Genomic DNA, 20,060 nt, shown 5'->3' with positions numbered 1-20,060 from the left:
CCTCCTGCTGCACTTGTCATCTGACTAATCACCTAATGGCCTGTAACCCAAACCCTTGCTAATAAGAACACTTTTTTTTTTCTTTTTTCTGAAGACAATACTAATAAGCCTTGAACTCAGTCTGGTCCCGACAGCTGTAATTTTATTTTTAACCTAGACTATGTTCTTACAAGTTTCTATTAAAACAGTTATTAACTCTTCAAGTCAGTTTACAAACTGTGCAATTTAAACAAAATTATGTAGTTCAAAAAAACCAACTGAGCAGCAATTGAGCTGCAACTATGTGCCACTATGGGATCAGAGAAACATCAGAAACTACGAGTCTCACCACACTTCTGAAGCCTTCTCAGCTGTGAAACAAAGGTCTCTTTCAAACTGGGAATATGAACATGATACCAGATACATTAAGATAAAAGAATCAATTCTTTTTCCAGTTCCTCAGCTTCTATCTTTGAATGCCTCACAGCAAAGTCCAAGCTAACCGAAGGATTAAAAGCTCTTCTTTCCACAGAAATGTCTGGGTGATGGATAGGAGAGGAGAGACAAGGTCAGGGAGAGGGAGGTCCATGCACAATGTAGTGGAAGAGAAATAAAGAAGCAAGTCCTCTTCACATCGTCCCCCTTTAGAACCTGCATTTCCCAACTCCATGTCTGAGCAGGACTGGAAAAAAAACCCCCTCAGATAGTCTGCCTTCAAGAGAGGGTGCCAAAAAGCCAACAAAACCCAGGAAAAACAAGCCAAGGCTACCACCCCCTTTCCTTGAGACTCCTGCTCTGGCCTCAACACCTGGGCACACAGAAGAGGAACAGGAGCATGTGTAGTCAACAAACCTACACAGACATAGCTATCATTCAGATTAAGAAAGGTGTTTTGGAGACAGCTGCTTTATTAAAAGCCTGAATTACAAACTAATTGCCAAAAAAAAAAAACCCAACATTTTCTTCACATGACAAACAGGTTCTTCCAGGACACTGAGGCATCTTTACTCTTCCAGCACTTTGCTATTACAGAAGCAGCACTCAGGTATTTACTTTACTGTCCTGGAGTCCAAGAGTACCAGGATAACCACTCGACACGTAGCCCAGGTCTGAGGTCTATGATCATGCTTAAAAGGGATATAAATGAATGTCACACTAAAAACTCACTCTCTATTCCTAAAGTCACAGATTAAATAAAAAGAAAATAAGTAGGTTTCCCTTGCTCAGATTTTTTTTTGCATATGCCTAAGAGAGTAATTAAGCTCCCATTTTTGCCTGCTAGTGGCATTAATGCAGGAGCAATCTGATCCCAGAAATCTTCATTGAACATACACTGAAAAAACCCCAAACCCTCACTACTGAAATTTAGGCTGCCCAAACAGAAGCAGGTTTTAAGTATTTAATCTGATCTCTCAATTTCTTAGTGCAACTTCGCTGAGATTCCAAGATATCTCAAATATTTGAGGCAGATGTCACCCTTAAGTAGATTTGTTTAGATGTCAAAAAACCCAACTCCACTTTACCAGGCATAGGCAAAGTTCCTAATTATAGTGCTTTCTGAAACAAAACACATCCATCTGTCATTCTGTGGAAGTTCTCAATTGCAAAACAGCCCAGGAGAAGCTGCATCTCCCCCAGCTGTGCAGACTGTTTCTTGCTCCAACTCAACCATCCTGACATGCCACTGGAAAAGGCTGTTATAGAAAAGTTACTCAGCATTCAGGTGGACATCACAAGTCCCCTCATCCTCAATATGTCAGAGCCAAGCTCTCTGAATATTAGGATTTCTCAGAATTAAGCTTGTTCTGTTAAATCAAGCAGTCCTTTTGCAGCTAGGTCAAGTAGTACTTAATTGTCATAGTCAACATTTGCTGGGATAATAAATTACCAGTGAAAAAATTAACAATGAGATCATGTGTTAAAATGTATTTTCCTTTTCCTGTCTTTATGACTCTTCCTTACTTTTCTAAGCATTAAAACAACACAGCTTTCCTATCTCTTCCTTTCCTGTGGATGAAGGTCAAACCATTAACTTTTATGGAGTTAATTTGTGCAGAAAGTACATCACCTACCTTTCCCATCCCCTACCTCACATTAAACAATGACACACATGACATCAGAGGAAGCCAAATGATTTACAGCATTTTAAAATAGCAGGAGAACAGGATATTTTCTGTATGTTTTCTGTAATTAAATTAATGCAGTGCCAGATTTTCCCAAGGTATATATACATGTTTTCTCCTGTTGGGCAGAACCACTGGCAAAATTTAGAAGGACTTGAGATAAAAACAAGTCTCCTTTTCCCAGGCGTCCTTCATGCAAACCCATGCTTTTTGTCCAACTCTGCTGCCAACTTCTTCAAAATGCACATGGAAAAGGGGGAAAAAGAATACAACTGGTATTGATGCAACACAAATTGTCTCAAAAATATCACTGCAGAATTTATATTAAGTGCTGCCCCTAATTCACATCCTCCCTGCATACACAAAACCTTCAATGAGGAGGAAAAGTCCTAAAAGGCCACATCAGGTAGGACAGAGCCTGCAGTGCTCCAAGCAGTCCAACTCCAAGTCACTCACTGCCAGAACCTGATCTCTCTGCAGCTCCCAGCTTTTTTGCAGGGAAGCTGCTCCTAGTGGAGCACAGAGGAGTTAATTTGAGTGCTGCTCACTCAGGAGTAAAGACATAAGCAGGGACTGGGCCCTTGGGAGCATGGAAGGCTGCCAGGAGGCTCAAACCATAAAGGGGGACGTACACCCTTCTTGCTCCCCTCGCCCCTGTGTGAGGCGCTGAGCTTCTGGTCAGGTTGCAGCCCTCAGCCACATGGAATAACAAATTACTGAGGCTCAGGGCAGCAGGGGAGGAGGCTGATCTCTGCTGCAGCTGCCAGCTCCAGGAAGAGGAATAATTGAAGGGGAGAGAGCATGAGAGAGTTATTCGGTGCTAAGCCAGCACACCTGTTGCTATGAACTAATGAAGCAGTGCACATCTTTGCTGCGCAGATCTCCGCAGGATGTGGCTCTGACCATTTGCAAACACAATTCCTCCCTTCCTCTTCAGCGGAAGGGAATGCTGATACAATAAAAAATTCATTTTCTTTCTTTTTTTTTTTAATTTAACATCAGTATCATCAGCATATATTTAAAGGAAACATAATATTGAATACAATGTTTTCTTAAAAAGCTGCTGCAACAGATTTGCCAACTCAAGCTCATTAAAGTTAATGGAGTAGAACCACAAGTCACCCGACAGCTTGATTTCTGTAATTCTTCAAACACCAGATTAAAAGGTTTTATGTGCTATAGTGTGGCTAAATTTTGCTCCCAAGTTTTTCTATGGATGTGGACCTGCAGCTGAGAGTTAACACAGGACTGCTACCAGGAAGGTTACAGTAAGGAAGAGGGGGACAAGCCCCCAGGAAGCAGGCTGGGTATGTTTGTGGAACTGCAGCTGGGATCCCGTGTCTGTCGAGCCAGCCTGGGAATTGGGGAGCTTGTTTTTACCATGCAAATCAGACCAAGTATGCCTGCACCAAACAAGAGGAGCTATATTAAAGAAATTAGAGCTATAGGGCAATTTAACCCACAGGGCTATTTCATCTAGGAGCCAAGAATGCCAAAAATACAGAAGACAGACCAAAGGCAACCTGGCTTTCAGATAAATGTTCTGACTAACCACACCAAGGAAGAAATGCTTTAATGAAAATGTAATAGTGGCCTTTGAAGAAACTAACTGATCTCTACTCTTTTTATCTCCAGCATGTCACCCTGATCTTCTTCAGAAAGCTAACAGCTGTGCTATCCTAAATAAAGATCTTCTTACTTTTCTTTTTTGTTCTATTTTCACATTCCAGAGATAATGATTTTAGCAAACACAGAAAGTATCCAATTTATGAATATAACTTCTTTTTTTAAAGTTTCTCTATGAAAAACCTCAAACTAATCCAATCCAAAGGACCTGCTGTACTTTCAAAGAAGCATATTTTCTATCCAGATGGGTTTTGATTACTTTACACAAGGCCCAGATGACAGCTAGTTTCCCTCAAGGGCTCATTCTTTCCACACCCTTTGCATGTTATGCGAAAATTTGGGTAGGTATCTCTCTTTCCACGTATGGAAATTGAAAGACTATGTAAGGAAATACAAGGGGCCACATATAAGAAAGCAGACTTTAATCCACTTTCCTTGCCAAAGTAGATTCTACTTCTTCTGTAAAACAAAAAAATTATAAAAGAAATGAAAAAAGAAAAATATAAGCAATTAAAAACCACGACTTGGTTGACATATGTTCTGTAAAAGGGTTTGTACCACAACAGGGCCCTCAGTGCTAATGAAGACCTGACAACACTATCATTAGACAGAGTGCTTTAATTTCCAAGCATTACATAGCTGCATTTTCATCTGAATTTATGCAAAGCCACGTATGTTTTGCCAGAAAAACAGAACTGCAGGTTGGGAAGGAGGAAAATCCTAAAACAAAAGTTCACGCTATCTGGAAATAAGAAAATCCTGCAAAGACTAAATCGTAACAAAAAGGAAGAGTTAGGAGAAGGAAAAAAAAAAACAAAACAAAAGCAACAAAAGACAGCAGCAGTGTTAAACTAATAAATTTGAACCCTCCTGAAGACTCGCAGCTTCATTTCCTGCCTTTGAGGTCACAGCAGCTGAAGCTGGCTGTGGCATCCTGATGAGCACTCCAGTCCCACGGTGGGAGGTGGGAACAGAGCAGGTACCAACACATGCTCAGCTGGACATGCTGCTCTCTGCAGCACCAGGGAGTCATTCTGACTGCCAGGCCTTGCCAAGACCTTGCTTGTAAACAGTAAAACACTGTGTAGAGAGAACACTTTTCATGTCATTAGGTTTTCTCATGTTGCCTGAGTTATTCTTGGTTAAAAATATAAAATTAATAAGCATTGTGTCAAAAGGAATCTCTGAGGATTGAACTCCTTAAAGTTCTTCCAATAACCCTTGGCTGTGGTATCACAGCTTTGCTTTGCTGGTTTCTCAAAAGGAGAAATTCCAGTCTTTGAGACTTTCACTCCACACCTCTGTTCTAGTAATTATAGCTATTCCGCAATCTATTTTGAGTGACAAAAAGACAAACTTTCTACTCCAGGAGAAAGCTGACAGCTGTCTTGTTTTCTCAACTCTTAATTTTATTTTGCAGTTTTGGGAGACCCCACAGCTTGATTTGTCATTTTACACAGATACAAATGAAGACTGTATGTCTTGGAAAAAAAAAAAAAGGCAAAACAGTTGTTACTTTACTGACTTTGCTTTTACATCAGACATCTGGTCCAAATGCATTTGACAAGTAATATTAGGACATTTCCTGCATTACAATATTCAGCTAACATTAGATTTTATTTGCGGATGCTCTGATAAGCTGACATTCTGATTAAACTGACATTTGCCAAGGTCAGTCTCAGAATTTAGCACTAATTGTATGCACATTAGCGAGGCAGTCCTTGTAAGCAGATTTGGTGGAGAAGCAGTCACAGTGATAGTGTGTATTAACTTAGACATTTACACAGACCAGAATTCAAATTACCTGTACCAAAGCCACATCACCATCCTACTGAGTAGGTTAAAACTTGGAAGTCTGGTCTCTCAAATCAGAAGAAACATCTGTGTCTGGTTAATTTTGAAGAAAGAAAACACACATAGAATACGACAGAAACATATCTTTCTTGACAACTTTTATCCCTCTGTTGCAGGTTCTTTTTCTGACACGTGGTGAGGCTAGACAAGGAGAGCCCTGCTGTTAGACCATTCCCTCCTTCCACCTCCTCATTTCAATTCCTCTCCCCCAGCTCATCTCTGCTGGGGAATTTTAGAACTGAATTCTGCAAAGCCAAAATGAAGGAAGTTTTATTCTGCTTGCCAAGCAAACTGACAGTTGCTTTTGCTATTTTGGGGAATCATCCTATAATTGTGCCCACCTGTTGTAGCAATGCTATTTTTAAAGTCACACCCAAGTGCACACATGGCTGCACAGCAAAATTTCTCAGGGATGACACTGTGCTCCCTCACCCCCAGCCTGCAGAGGTGCAGAAATCCTGCTCTGGGAATCATACAGGAACAAGGATTTTTGTAACTTGGTTCTACATATTAACTCTGAAGGGATGCAGCAATTTTGCCCTCCCTTACACCCCAGAAGCAGCTTCCCATTTGCCTTTTCCACTCCCCCCCTCCTCTCCCCTTCTCCCTGATGCCTGGCACTGCTGGCATTCTCCTCCACCAGGCCTGGATCTGTGGGAGCCTGCAGTAGGTGTGTTGCCTTTCAGAGCCTCACTGAGAGCAAAAAGCAGAGGAGAACAAAGACAAGTATGAAAATAATCATGTTAAAGTCATAGGCAGAGAGTCCACACCAAGAGCAAAAGCAGCATGACACACCTACCACTCTACTCAGAGCCCGGGGACCTGGCCTGCTCTGGGGGCAAAAAGCAGCTGTACATACAGGTAAAATGTTTCTGGCCAGCAACAAGCTTGCTGAAGCAGAAACACACTTTGTAATTGAAAGGAACATCACAGTTTTCAGCTGTAAAAATCCAACTGTTATGAGACTCCATTTGTCTGCATCACCAAAAAGCCACCACTGCTTGCCCACAGTTTGGCTGGAACATTGGCACCATCAGCTTTGTAAAGCCAGCTCTCTGAAGAAGAGAAGCTTAACAGAGGAAAACCATTCAGCCCTTTTTATCTATGTTTTATTGTAATTGCAAAAAAATGGGGGATAGCCATCTAGAGAAACTGCACCTTCAACCACTTCCACACGTTAAACATGAAAACAAAGTTAATTTCTCCTCTGCCTCCTTTGTAACATATTACGAAGTCAGAACCTAGCAGGACGATGGGGCGAGCACATTAGAGGCAAACACAAATCTGCATCAGAATGGAGGAGAGCTAGTGTTCACTAGCACTTTAAGAAAATTAAATATTCAGTTTCTTCATCTTCCTTCCCCTTTAGCTAAGGCAAAAGAACTGAACCTCCTCCCCTAAAGCCACATTAGAGGTGTGACTTATTATTATTATGTTTAATAGCAGTGGCAATTTAAGCACCTCTTCATCCTCCCTGTTCCGTATTCCATTCCTTTTGTTTTGCTGTTAGAGCAAACAGGATCCAGGCCCTTTTTTCCCCCTAAAATCCTGGATGACAGCTTTCATCTGGTCCCATTGCCATAACTGAGGACAGAGGCAGCAGAGGCTGTATCTCCACAGAAACCTGAGGAATAAGAGACTGGAAGGAAGTGTCTCAGGAGGGACACATTCTCCAGCAAACCCTGAGAGGTCATTTGTGGCATTTTCAGAGAGATGAGAAACATTGTGTCAGGTTTTTCCTCCCAGCCTCTGTGTATGCAGTACACCTAACTATTCAGCAGGTCTTGATCATAGTTAAGGATAATCCCAACAGGTATCTCTAAACCAAAAAATAAAACTGAGGAGAAGCAGCAGATTCAGCCAAGCAAGCACACCAGTTCAGCTCAATGTGCCAATTTTTAAGAGGCATCAAATTCAGACCTTGCCCTCCTTAATTAAAAGCTTTGCCTTGCCTTGCCAAGGGAGAAATCTGACAGCCATTAACTACCCTGCTCCAGAAATAATTCTGCACACAGCAGACTAGGGAACAGCAGCACTGAGCCACTTCAACCCATCTCGAGGAGATATTTCCCCCTGGCACTCAAAGTGCAAGGCTGCATTCCCACTCCCAGCAACAAGTCTCTACTTTCTCCTCTCATGTCCCTCCACCTCCACTCTTTCCCAGAGGTCTTCCACAGGGCTGGGTTGGAACAGATGTTCCTGCAGCCAGAACAAAGCCCCTGTGCTGCCCTGATCAGCCTGGAAAGATAACACAGCAGGGAGAGGACAAGTGCCTGTGATCTGTTCAGCACAAGGGAACTGTGGGCTGGCACAACACGAGGAGCAGGAGCAGCCCATGCACCCTGCCACAGAGCACAGCTCCATCAGCTCCCTACTTCCAGGCTGAAGGAGTGTCACAGTGTCACAGGAGGGCCACCCTTCCTCACCTCCACTCTGGGCCCCCATGCTGCTGTGCCCCCATCTGGCTCCATGTGAGCGAGCTAAGAGCACTGGGCTTGCCAAGTTAACTGTGCCAAAAAGCAGTTTTCTGTGAGTTTAGTTTTCTCGATTTGCACACCACAGGCCCCTGTGCCTGTGCAGAGCCTCCTGGTCAGGTCAGGCATGAGCAGGGTGCTATCATGTCACACGCATGTGCCTGCCAGGTGCCACACTCCCTTCCTATGCAGGGACACTGGGAGAGTCCCTCTTTGAGACTGCTGACAGTTTTCTGCCTCCTCTCACTGTTTACAACCTTTTCCTATCTGGGCTGGCTAACAAAGATCTCATTTGGATTCAGGTGAAGCTTTGGAGCTGGCAGACACACCACAGAATGCCAGTTCTCATGCTTTCCAAGCTTATCTTCACAAGCTAAACAGTGAGGATGGAATAAGGTGTCAAGGTAGAAAATCCATTCATGCCTCTGGCACTGTGGAAACTGAGATGTATCCACAGCATTGACTTCCCAACAAAGAGCACTAGCTTACTTTACATATTTGAGGATTTACCACTAATCCATTCCTCAAACCTTGCACAACACTGAAACAAATCACACAACAATCAGCAGAAGAATGAAGGGATAGATGCCATCCCATGCATGGATCATACCCTTCAGATCTCCAGTAACTGGTTCTGCACAAAACAGTTAAATAGAGAGACCACGCTGTCAAGCAGAGCCAGAGCTTCAAGATGTACCTTGCACACAAAACATGTGTCATACACATTCTGAGTTTCCAATTCTGCTTTGTCAAGAGAAAACACAGGTCTAAGCCTTCTGGGAAACACAAACCTTGATATCTGCTCGAGTCCACAGATTGCTGTAAGTGGTGACTCATGCATGAATTCCCACTACCCATTAATCTCAAAGTGTGACTTATGTGACAGTAATGGTGTTTTAATGTCCTGGCAAAAATGGGAAAAAATGGTTAGCGGAATTTGGGAGTGACAGTCATGAAATGAAGATAAAGATCATGTTTGGAGGACAGCAAGAACAAGAAAGGGACAGGAACAAAGAAGTCAGAAGTTATGGAGCACAGCTCTCCAAGCCAAATGGGAGTTCAGCTACCCACTGTTTCCAAAAGCTATTTTCCCACTCAGCTCCCTGCAGCATCCCTCAAAACAATCTGTGGCTGACTAAACACAAACCCCTCCTATATTATATACCCAGCCAAAAATATACATTTTAGTTAGACATCTTTTGAAAGTTTTATTCTGTCTTGCATAACTCATTGAAGTGAGCACAGAATATGGACAGAGTCCCCAGCTGCACCAGGGGAGGTTTAGGTTGGATGTTAGGAAGAATTCCTTCACAGAAAAGATGATCAGATGTAGGAACGGGCTGCTCAGGGAGCTGGTGGAGTCAGCATCCCTGAAGGTGTTTAAGGAAAGACTGGATGTGGCACTCAGTGCCATGGTCTGGTTGACATGGTTGTATCTGGTCAAAGGCTGGACTCAGTGATCTCAGAGGCCTTACCCAACCTAAGTGATTCTATGACTCTGTGAAGTGACAGGATATTTACAAATACCTGGTTTTAAATGTGACATGAATGGTCCATGTAAGAATGTTCTCAGACTCAGTAGTTGTTTTCAATACTAAAGCAAAATGAGTTAGAACATGAAATCTGGCATGACAGTAAGAGCCCCACTGTTGCTCAGTCTGATAGAAAGAGAGGTGTTTCAGGAATCTTCATTTTCAGTATTTTGGAATACTGAATACAAGCAACCAACCCAGACATATGCACACAACTAGCAGTAGAAGTACATGACTACTTTATTATCCCTCTTGTACTTAACATGAAATTGCTGAGATTTTTTTTTTATTTTAAATTTTTTCAGAACTGTTCTTGCAGAGCTGAGTTCCTTTGTTCAAGCTGCTGCTGTGTAAATACATACATTATGGGTATTGCATCTGCCATTCACATGATTTCCAAGTTAATACTAACACAGCAAAGGGAAATGTTTAACATCAAGATATGCACTGTGCATTGCAGATCCAAAACAAATGCAATTTCCATCCACAGCAAAACAATCTTGCAACAACCTCATTTCCATCATGGTTCTGTGTATCCTTGCCACTCTACAGACAGCTGCAGAGTTTGTGAAATGGCTAACACTGATGGACTTCCCACACTTAAACCACTTAAACCAGGGAAGTCCACCCATGCCTGCAGTGCATTTCTGCAGCTGTACACCCTCACAAACAGCTGGAGACTAGTGATGACACATCCAAGCACAGCTCATCTTAGTCCCTGCAAGTATTCCCTGATAATAAACTTGCATGAGTGAAATTAAGCACCGAGTTATCAAAAAGAGGGTTGGTCCTTGAAGAGGAGACTGGACAGAGAATGGGTGGCACCTTAAGAAAAGAAGTGAGGCAGTGGGTAACAGGTAAACAACCTGTGTTTGCAGAACAGCTGGCAGTAGAATTTCACATACAATCAAACAGTGCTATCGAAGCTCAAAATGAGAGGATTATAATCTGCTGTCTAAACTCAGAATCTTTTTAAAAGGCAACAATTGTGAGAGACACTATAAACAATAATATCTTCTGAAGAAACTGAAGTGATTAAGTGAAACAATAATTCAAAAATACTACTACTACTAATACTAGAAGTATTACTACTGCTGTGTGTCAGAATGGTTTTCATGCACAGATAAGGCAAATAAATCCTTTATGTTAGCCTGCAATGCTTCATACAAAATCACAGATCTGCACAGTTGAGTAAACAACAAATTAACTGAGGGATAGTGGGTACCAACATTCCCAGATGATACCAGGCCCAGCAGCCTGAGACACATACTAAGACTACCTCTATGCAGTGCTAAAACATTTGCACAAGTGCAGCACTCGCCCCTGTGAAAGGGAGAACTGCTAATTAATGCTTACATCCAGATAAACTGCAGAGGAAGAATCTGACATGTGCAAACAGCCACTTTTGCTTATTTAAGCTGATGAGTCACATAATTAATTGCCACACTTTGCATTGCTCAGATAAGGTGTAAAGGTACAAACAAGGAAGAACCTACCAGGACTTTCCACCCGCTTGTAGTGGTAGGGATTGATGCAAACCTCCTTCTGCTTTGACCCAAAGGGGAACTCGCAACATTCCAGAGGTTTCAGTTCATGGTGGCTCTGCAGGTCGGGCCAGCGCCACACTCGGCAGTAGATGACATGCGGGAGCCCCTTCCGGTGCGACACCTGGAGCCGGCCATCCAGGGAACGAGGGATTGTGACACAGTTGCTGGGCTGGCCAGGACAGCTTAGTGCTTTCTCCAGCTCCTCCATAGCCCCTTTTTTCTTCTTCAGTTTTTTCACTAATGCGTCAACAGCTTTCTCTGCCCACTTCTCTTCTTCGTCCCCTTGCTTCCACCCCAACAGCCTCTTCACTGCTGGGCTGGTGAAGGAGAATAAACTTGTTACATTCATGGTGACCAGCTGTGGTGACACCACAGAACCAAGCAGGAACCACTGCCCTGTTCTTCCACCACCACCAGGGTACAGCAGATTGAGCCAGAAGTCAAAAGCAGCCTGGATCAAACAGTTCTGGTCCTTTCTCCTTTTCAATCCTCCAATCCCAGGAAGGCAGTGCTGACATCCCCCCTTGATGGCCACAACCTTCTCATTATTCTAAATCCTTCTGGTTGACAACCTAAAGGAGAGTGTCAGAAAGAAGGAAAAAAAGGATTTTACCTTTAAAGTTAACATACAGCAGTTAAAAATACCCCCCACCTCAACCCAGAAGAATGTTGTGATCAAAAAACAACCAACAACAAAACAACAACAAATGCTGACAACCTCCAGGACTGGACTCAAGGAACATCTGATGAAAATTTAAGCAGCAGGACCTGCTGCTGAACCCTGTACATCCCTATATGAGAAATGTAGCTCACCTTAAGTCTAGCCTAAAACAGTCCCTCAGTTTAAATTTTTCACTATTAAGTGTGAGGGGTGCTACAATCTGCCTGTCAGCTGTTGCAACTTTAACCAGCAAAATATCCCAAGGAAAGAGTGCAGGATCGCTAGTGCTTTTTTTATTATTTATTTCAGAGAGCAGCTGGAAGCCATATGCCTCAACAGCAATGTGCTGCCCAGCTCTGTCCAAAACTGCCAGGCATGAAGTTCAAAAATCACTGCACTAGACCTGAGCATAACTCAATCTGACAAAAAAAAACAAAAAAAAACAAAAAAACCAAACCAGTTCAGTTTTACCAACTTTGAGGAACAAATTAAAAAAAAAAGTGAAACTAGAAAGATCTTATGCCTCACTCACTCACATGAGAAAGAAAACTGCAGCTGCCCACCCCACCCAAGAGCCCTCAGAGCTCCTGAGCAGCCCATAAGGGAAAGCTATCATGAACTTCACTGATTATCGACTGACCCTTCATGCTGCAATGTCTGCCTGATATACTCAAGGACTCATGAAGGAGTGGGAAGGACAAGGAAGTCCAGATAAGAGGATTTTAGAGAGCACAGTAGTCCTCAAGCTGGGAGACAAGGAATGGGACTGAAGAGATGGGTCAAGAGGGGGAGGAATGCCACATCTGCAGGAGTCCCAACAGTGAGCAGCAGGTTTTGTCCTTCTCCAGGATGGGAGCAGGCAGAAGGCTCTGGCAAGGGAAACAGAAGAGACCCAGGACTGGCAGGGGGTGGAAAATGAGACAAAGAGCACCACACCACTGATTTTCAAATAGACAGACAAGACAGGAAACATATCCTGGACTGGATACCAACAGGTTGCAGAGGAAGGGGGAAGGGGAAAAGGATATGAATGTTTTTGTTGCCATCAGAACAACACAAAAAACACCCAACCAACCAGCAATCTATACACACAGAGAATAGAAGGTGTCAGCACACCCATGTCAGACAGGATTTCACAGCTATACCAAGAAAAGATTGTAGACCTGAAAACTGCAAATGCTATGGCACACTTACCCTCTTGACTGTCATACACTGCAATGGTTTCATAGTATGCCACTATATTTGAAGAATTTTAAGCTGAAACCCATCTACTTTATTCAAATTAACTTGTCACTAGAACAGTTACCTAACTGCAGAGGTTCAGTTTTACTAGGCTGACAGCAGAAACTACATTTATGGGAATAATGATTATGGACTAAGTCACAGGCCATGTCTACCTACACTTCAAACTGGTACATTTCTTTTATGCGAAGAACTGAATTTGAAATAATAATGTCCATGCAAGGGAAGATTTGCATGCGCCTGGGGCAAATTTAAGAGTTTGTTTTGTTACGTGGGCATGTGCTATACTGTTAAATGAACTGAAACTCCATTACTGTCACTGACTGTACTCCAGGTATACTTTATCCTTACATGCACTGTAAAGTGCTCTATTAAAATGCTGCGCTAATTTAAGAACTGAATTACCAGAACCCCAATGCATGTGCTTTAAATGTTTGTAACTGAGTTATTCCCAATTCATATAGTGTGTATCTCAATCAATATTCTATGTATCTTTTTTCTGCGCTTTTCAAACAAAAGATACAAGTTCCACACACAAAAGTTACAAGTTACAGTAGTTTATTAAGTAAAGCTTTCTCCTTCACTTCCATTTCAATTAAACAGAAGAGATTTAAAAGGCTTGAGTTGAAGCTCTAATAAAGGAGGAAGTACAAAGTCTACATTTCGACCAGAGCTTCATTCAACATTGATAATATTTGCAGATGTGGTTCTACCTAGGCCTGACCCATTTTTCACCCAGCTACTTGCTGTGAAAAAGGAAAAGTCCTGTCTGTTAAGACTGTGTGTTCATACCAGTGCCTGAAAATCCAGCCCCAACACAGGCTAGTACACCGGCTCTGCACAGACTAAGATACACTCAGATGCAGCCCCAAGCAGTCAGACCAAAGGAACAGATTCTCTGAAGTTTTTGGATCAAATCCTGCAGCACACACATATTCCACTCCCACAATCATGCACTCCAAAACAAGTTTCACCCTCAGCATCAAAGCTATGGTGGCATCTCTGTGGCAACAGCTGCTGGGAGCAGGAGGAACAGCATTAGGCACAGTGCTTGGAGGTGAGCTCGGGAATAATGCAGCTCAGCAGGACCCAGCAGGGCACCAGCCTCCAGCCAGGGATTCCTGCTCAAGTCCTGCCTCCAAAATAGAGCCTAAGCACACCCCAAGCCCTGAACAAGCAGCAAGATAAGGGAAGGGAGACAAAACTCACAGGCTGCTGTACACTAGTTTCTCTAAGCTCCAAAACCAATATTAAACTAAAAAAAAACAAAAAACAAACAAACAGACAAAGAAAAAAACAACAACAAAACCAAACAAATAAAACCCAAACCACAATGTATGTGGAGATTTTTGTTTCCAAGAAGCAGAGAGCTTGTCTGCAGGGCTGAGCCCTTGCCAGTACATTCCATTTCCCTTTCTGCCACTCTTGGTTTCTGCACTGCATCATTTCCTGTATTACTTCTGCACAAAGTGGTCTTATCAGCTGAAGTGCAAAATAAAGATTAAACCACGAGTCAGCAGATGACACAGTCTGTGTGCTTGTTCCCCAAATCCACGTGCCCTTCTGGGAAAGCGGGAGTTAGTATTTCCAGCAGCTAAGTGACCACCAGCCCTGGAAGGGTCTGCTTATTCACGAGGTAGGGATGAAACAGAAACCTGGGCCAAACAACAGAACACTCTCCAAAAGGCATCTGGCATCAGTTTAAAGGAAATTGAGTTGTTACCCACTTATCAGACACTCTCTACACTTCCAAACCCATGCACTTTTTACTATGTGCTCTGTCCGCTGATGGATGTGTTGGAATCAACAAACTCCTTTAAAATCCTGATGTTGTTTTATTTGTCTTCCTTCCCTGCTGTTGTCTTTTTTGTAATCTCTGGATTAACACACAAACCTGTATTCAGTCTATAAAAAATAAGTCAGCATTATATTTCTATACATATCTGTTCAGCCAGCCTTGTATGTAAACAAACATATTTAGGCAAAATGCCTAAGAGTGAAGTCCTATTTTTCTAGCCCTCAAAGAAAAGATAGTTACTCCATCAGCAACATGAAGCAGACATTAAAATATTCAATGAGAGTGCTTTCAAATTCCCACAGGAGATCCCATAGGAAACTGTCCCACTTTGCATAAATGACTGTTTTTGATGGGTGGAGAAAGGGTTTGGACAATTAGATGATCCTCTCCCAGAGGGGTGGATGGGGGAGGAAAACAACTTCTAGCCCAAGTTTCAGGCAAACAAGAAATGACTCTAACTCTTCTACTAATTTCATTATTTGTATTACAGGCTCAGTGATGCAGGCAGAAAGGATTAAATATTTTTAATATATGCTTAGCACAGTTAGACATAAAAATGGGGAGGAACCACAGTGAGGATAATTCTTAATAGTGAAAATTCTCTAGTCTATGACTACCTTTTAAAAATCCAATTTATCTTAGTCAACATACCTCTTCCCAGCATCCATTACTTAGTAACACTATAAAGAAATAACAAGCAGAGATATTTTAATTTGCTTCTTTAAAAATATTTAGTCGTTCACCCTCTCTGAGAGATACATATTTTCAGCAACTCATGTAATCAGTACAATATTTAGACCTTTTTTAAAAAAGAAACAAACACAAACAGATTTTGGCATAGAAGGCAGGGAGCTATCTCTTTATTCCAGCAGGAATAAATACAGTTTCCATGTATTACTAAAAGGCATGAAGTCTAAGCAGCTGCAATGCTAGAATGTGTAACAACATACTGTGCACTAACTTAATCTAGCTCCCTATTCTTGGAGCAAGTAGCAAAAAGTTTCAATTTCTTTCTTCAAGTAATGTGATTTGTGAAACAGAAGAGTCCGGAGTCTTCTGCTGAATTACCCTTCTTTTAGTCAACAAATTTTTTCTTTGCACCTTCTTATGGCAGAAGATCAGATCTTGCTCAGCTTGGAAAAATGCACTAAACCTGGTAGAGACCTCAGTAACATTACAACACACGTGCAAAAAGAAAGCACGTTTCACATCAGAGTGCTGTAGAACTCATTAGAGAGCTGACAACCTGACTTGGCCTCCTTCGTAGGTTTGGAAAACGACAAGAAGAAAAAGGAAAAAAATTAACTCTTTTATGTTCTCTTGGCATGGCACAAAGAATTCAGAAAAACACTGAAATATGTGATCCTGTGTTCTGATATACAACATATCATTCAAGGAAAGAGGAACACACTGGTGTTGAAAACACCTCATCGTACCTAACAGAGTAGGCAGGGTTTTTCCTGACGCTGTATTGGACTCCCTTCCTTACGTGGACCCAGCAAGGGCCAGGAGGATGGGTATCTGCAGCCTGTTCTGCAAAGTAACCTCTGCTCCAGCCCAAAATACTCACTCTGTCAGGACTCCTCTTGAGCCATCCCTCCAGCTATTTGGCTGAGGCACTGTCCTTCCAAGAAAATCTCCCATGTATCACTGTACAGCCCTCAGGGAAAGTCCTGTCAGACACCCACAAACATCCTTCAGTTCAGCAGGTGGGGGGAGAGCAAAATGAAACCGCAGAGGCAATGCAGGATTTACCAGTGGAGGGGAGGAGGGCAACAAAAACCCAAAAAGCCCATTGCCCTGTTAGTCCAGAGCATGAAGGGATAACCTTACACTACCAGGATCTGCCAGCCCCTCCCCAGGGCTCCCCAAAGTTCAAACCAAGAACACAGTGTTGGGCCAGTAGTTCTACAGCGAGCCACAGCTTTTCTTCTGCCCGCCTCCCCACTTGGCTTCTGGCAGACAAGGCACTGCTCCTTGCCCTTGAAGTCTCAACTCTCATGATTGCAGGAGTAAGACAAGAGCAAATTCTTACAGGTTTTCTGGATTTAAAGGTACTAGATTTGCCAGATTTATGGTAACTTTGCTGTTGCTTTCCCAGAAAAAATACCCACTTTCCATATGGATGAGATGCGGAATCCTGTGTTACAATGTAACTAAAATGGCACTGAAGTCTTTCTAAGCAAGTATATCTTTGTGAGAAAAGAACATGGCAAAGGTTCTTTCCCAGTTCTAACAGACATCCATCAACAATTAGATCTGCCCTTGTCCTGGTTTAGAACAGTTCTTCCCAATACCTTTGCAACCGTTTTGACCTACTGAAAACCATATTCCTGAAAACAAATTTAAACACCACATCCTTCATATGTTTTATCTCCACCATGTTTACAAAAAACACTAACACTATACAGCCTCTTAAGTGATTACCAGATCTTCAAATCCTGCCTTTTTCACCAGAGATGAGAAACACACTGCTGAATTTTACTCATTCTTGCATTCAGATGCATGTGAGATTCCACAAAGTCACAAAACACCAGCTCTTCCTTTACCACCTGCTGGTCTCCTTGCTGCACTTATTTTATATATATTTTATATCGCCAAGACTACAGGAAAGAACTAAAACCAAGTTTGCCAAGATAGTTGTTCAGGAAGCTGGGTAAGCCTGGTGCACAGCAGGGCTAGTACAAGTAGGCTAGATCAAAACATCCACCCAGGTGTGCACAAATCCCTTCTGGTGTCGGCGAGCAGCCGGACTGAATCGGATGTGCTTTCAAAGATTATCTCTAAAACCGCAGCCTAGTACTTCAACCAAGGTCAGGAAGGAACTGTAACTTGATGATTCAGTCAAAACTCTGGCACAGATGGGATTGCAAAATATGAACTTCACTAAAATAACCCATATGATGAATACAAGGCTGTGAATCACAAAACTTGCCAGAATAGTGTTCATAAGGTGTGGGGTTTTTTTTTCCTAAATGATGTGCAGGAAGAGACTCTTCATTCTTCACTGTCTCCAAGCTAAAGGCCTCTTAAAGAAATCCTAAAACTACGACAAGACATTCAAAAGAAAAACATATCCAAAGAAACAGTTGTCAAGAGACATTATGAATTACCAGCCATCACAGTGGGTATTTCATTGTGCATCTTTGGGGCAGGTTTATCCATTTCATTTGTGCTGTGTTGTACTTAAACTCCACACACTGTCCCACCAGGACACTAAGAGCACTCAGGAGTATAGGAGCAGCCAAGGATCTCAGTCAGCATTGTTAGATGACACAGACCAAGTCCTGAAAAATGCAGGAGAACCTCTAAGACCAGTCTGCAGCACAGGCCATGGCTTTGTGAACACCCACCTATCAAAGTAAGTGAGAAGACCTTTCCTAAATGGCGAAAAATCTGGGGAAAACAGATTTTTTTTTCCCCTTTCATCATAAAACTCCTGTGTAACTCCCTTTTTCCACAAAGACCATTCCCTTTCCTGACTTTTTGAACTGTCTTTAGAAAACAGGTGTTGTTTACAACAATAACAAACACACATCTGTGTGGGTGTGTTAATACACACAAAGGCAGGATAACTGAAACCTCTTCCTATATTTAGATCTGTCTGGTCAGCTCTAATTGCATAATTTAATCAAAACCCTCTCCAAGGGAAACACATCCATATTCATCACAGGCATCAAAGGAAACATCTTTACAAACTATATCCTTTTACAAACCAACACATGGTCCCACATCACTTGTCCAATTGTTGAATTCCTCCTTTGGGAAGGGCACGGAATTTTATTTCTTTTTATCAGCTGAAAAAAGCATTTCCCTCCAATTCATCAGCACAGGGTGGGAGGAACTTCCTTCACAGGTGAGATGTGGAAAATTTACTGACATGTCACTTTCAGGGTTTTTTTTTAGGCAGTTAAAACATACATCTGCAGCATAAAGGAAAACCTTTAAAACAGAAAAGAAAGAAAAATGCCCATCACCACTCAGGCATCAAAATTTTTGAGTGAAGCCCGTAAAATGCAAGATGTGTTTTGTCTTCAGAGAACAGGATAGTCTAGCACAGACTGCATGAATTTAAAAAGGGGTTTGTCAGCCCCAGCCAGAGCAGTGCTCCAACAGGGTATATTTTAAGGAGAGGAACCCCACCAAATGCACTCCAGTTATGCTCAGCTGAGGCAAGTCACTGCTCCTACAAATGATTCATTTCACCAAGAGCCTGCACCAATACAGTTACATCAGCTGCATTAAACCACTTCTAAAGACTGTGACCCAGACCTCATTTATCAGAGATTAAGTAAAGATGTTAAATTACAGCTCAAGATCCCCAGCTTTAAAGCAGAATCCTTCACCAAATCAAAAGATGGCAAAAACTGAGAAGAAAAATTACTTATTCACCAATAACAGAGTTATTGGGTCAAGCCTCAGCAAAGTAGAACAAACTGCTGAAAATTAAACCAAAAAAGCAATGCTGTTAAATAAAATAAATCTTTCCACAAATTAGTCCTCCACCCACCATTTATGCACCTTAAATAAGACTGTCTAAACTGATTAAATAAGAATAGTCAGTTTGCCAATGCTGAAGACACTTCAGTGCATTTCATGAGATGCATGCTTTACTTTTTCAAAGGATTTCTCCACCTTTCCTCATTTTAAAGGATTCTTCCAGCTTTCCTGGTTTTTGCCTTATCTGTAAAAACTAAACAGCAAATTTTTTGCCTTTAAACAACTTTTAAAACACTGTACCATCTTCATGTCTTTAAAATGTCCATGTTGAATTTCATCAAGTGGCCTGCAATTCACAACTACCATTCTGGACAGAGAAAGTGTTTAAAGATGACAAAGCTTTCCAAGCCAAGTTTATACAACTCAGACACAAACACCAATATTTGCCAGACTTCCACCATCCAATCAAACATTATTTAATTACAGCATGCCATGAGTGGCCCACTGAAAACTGGGACTGGACTTCAGATGACACAAAGCCCGGTGTGCTCCAGGTCCTCAGGACAGTGAGGAGCACAACTCCATCACAGCAAATACTCCCTGGCAGTTCCTAGGTATTTATCAAGCCATCCTAAGTCACAGACCCTTTATAAATGGAAGATCACAGCGTTTATAGATGCCCCTTCAGCTTCCACACAAGACAATTAAACTCTTTAAAGTTTACAACTTACAGGCAAGTACAAATCAGGGATCCTCTTGAGACCAAGTCAAGGACACTTTGGGT

At 42.1% G+C, this 20,060-nt stretch overlaps 1 protein-coding gene across 4 annotated transcripts in view; it reads right to left on the bottom strand.

Annotated features, from left to right (window-relative positions):
- Positions 1 to 20,060, bottom strand: part of SMAD1 (SMAD family member 1) — a 98,161-nt gene that overhangs the window by 11,325 nt on the left and 66,776 nt on the right. For all 4 annotated transcript variants that reach the window (XM_030948368.1, XM_030948365.1, XM_030948366.1 and 1 more), the window contains one exon: positions 11,085 to 11,707. In XM_030948368.1, coding sequence (XP_030804228.1) covers positions 11,085 to 11,484 — 400 coding nt within the window. In that variant the 5' untranslated portion in view covers positions 11,485 to 11,707. The remainder of the gene's footprint in view (positions 1 to 11,084; positions 11,708 to 20,060) is intronic.

Source organism: Camarhynchus parvulus, chromosome 4 (assembly GCF_901933205.1).
Source record: "Camarhynchus parvulus chromosome 4, STF_HiC, whole genome shotgun sequence".
NCBI classification, from domain to species: Eukaryota; Metazoa; Chordata; class Aves; order Passeriformes; family Thraupidae; genus Camarhynchus; species Camarhynchus parvulus.
Note: the sequence above shows the minus strand (reverse complement) of the source record. Positions and strands in the feature narration are given on the sequence as shown.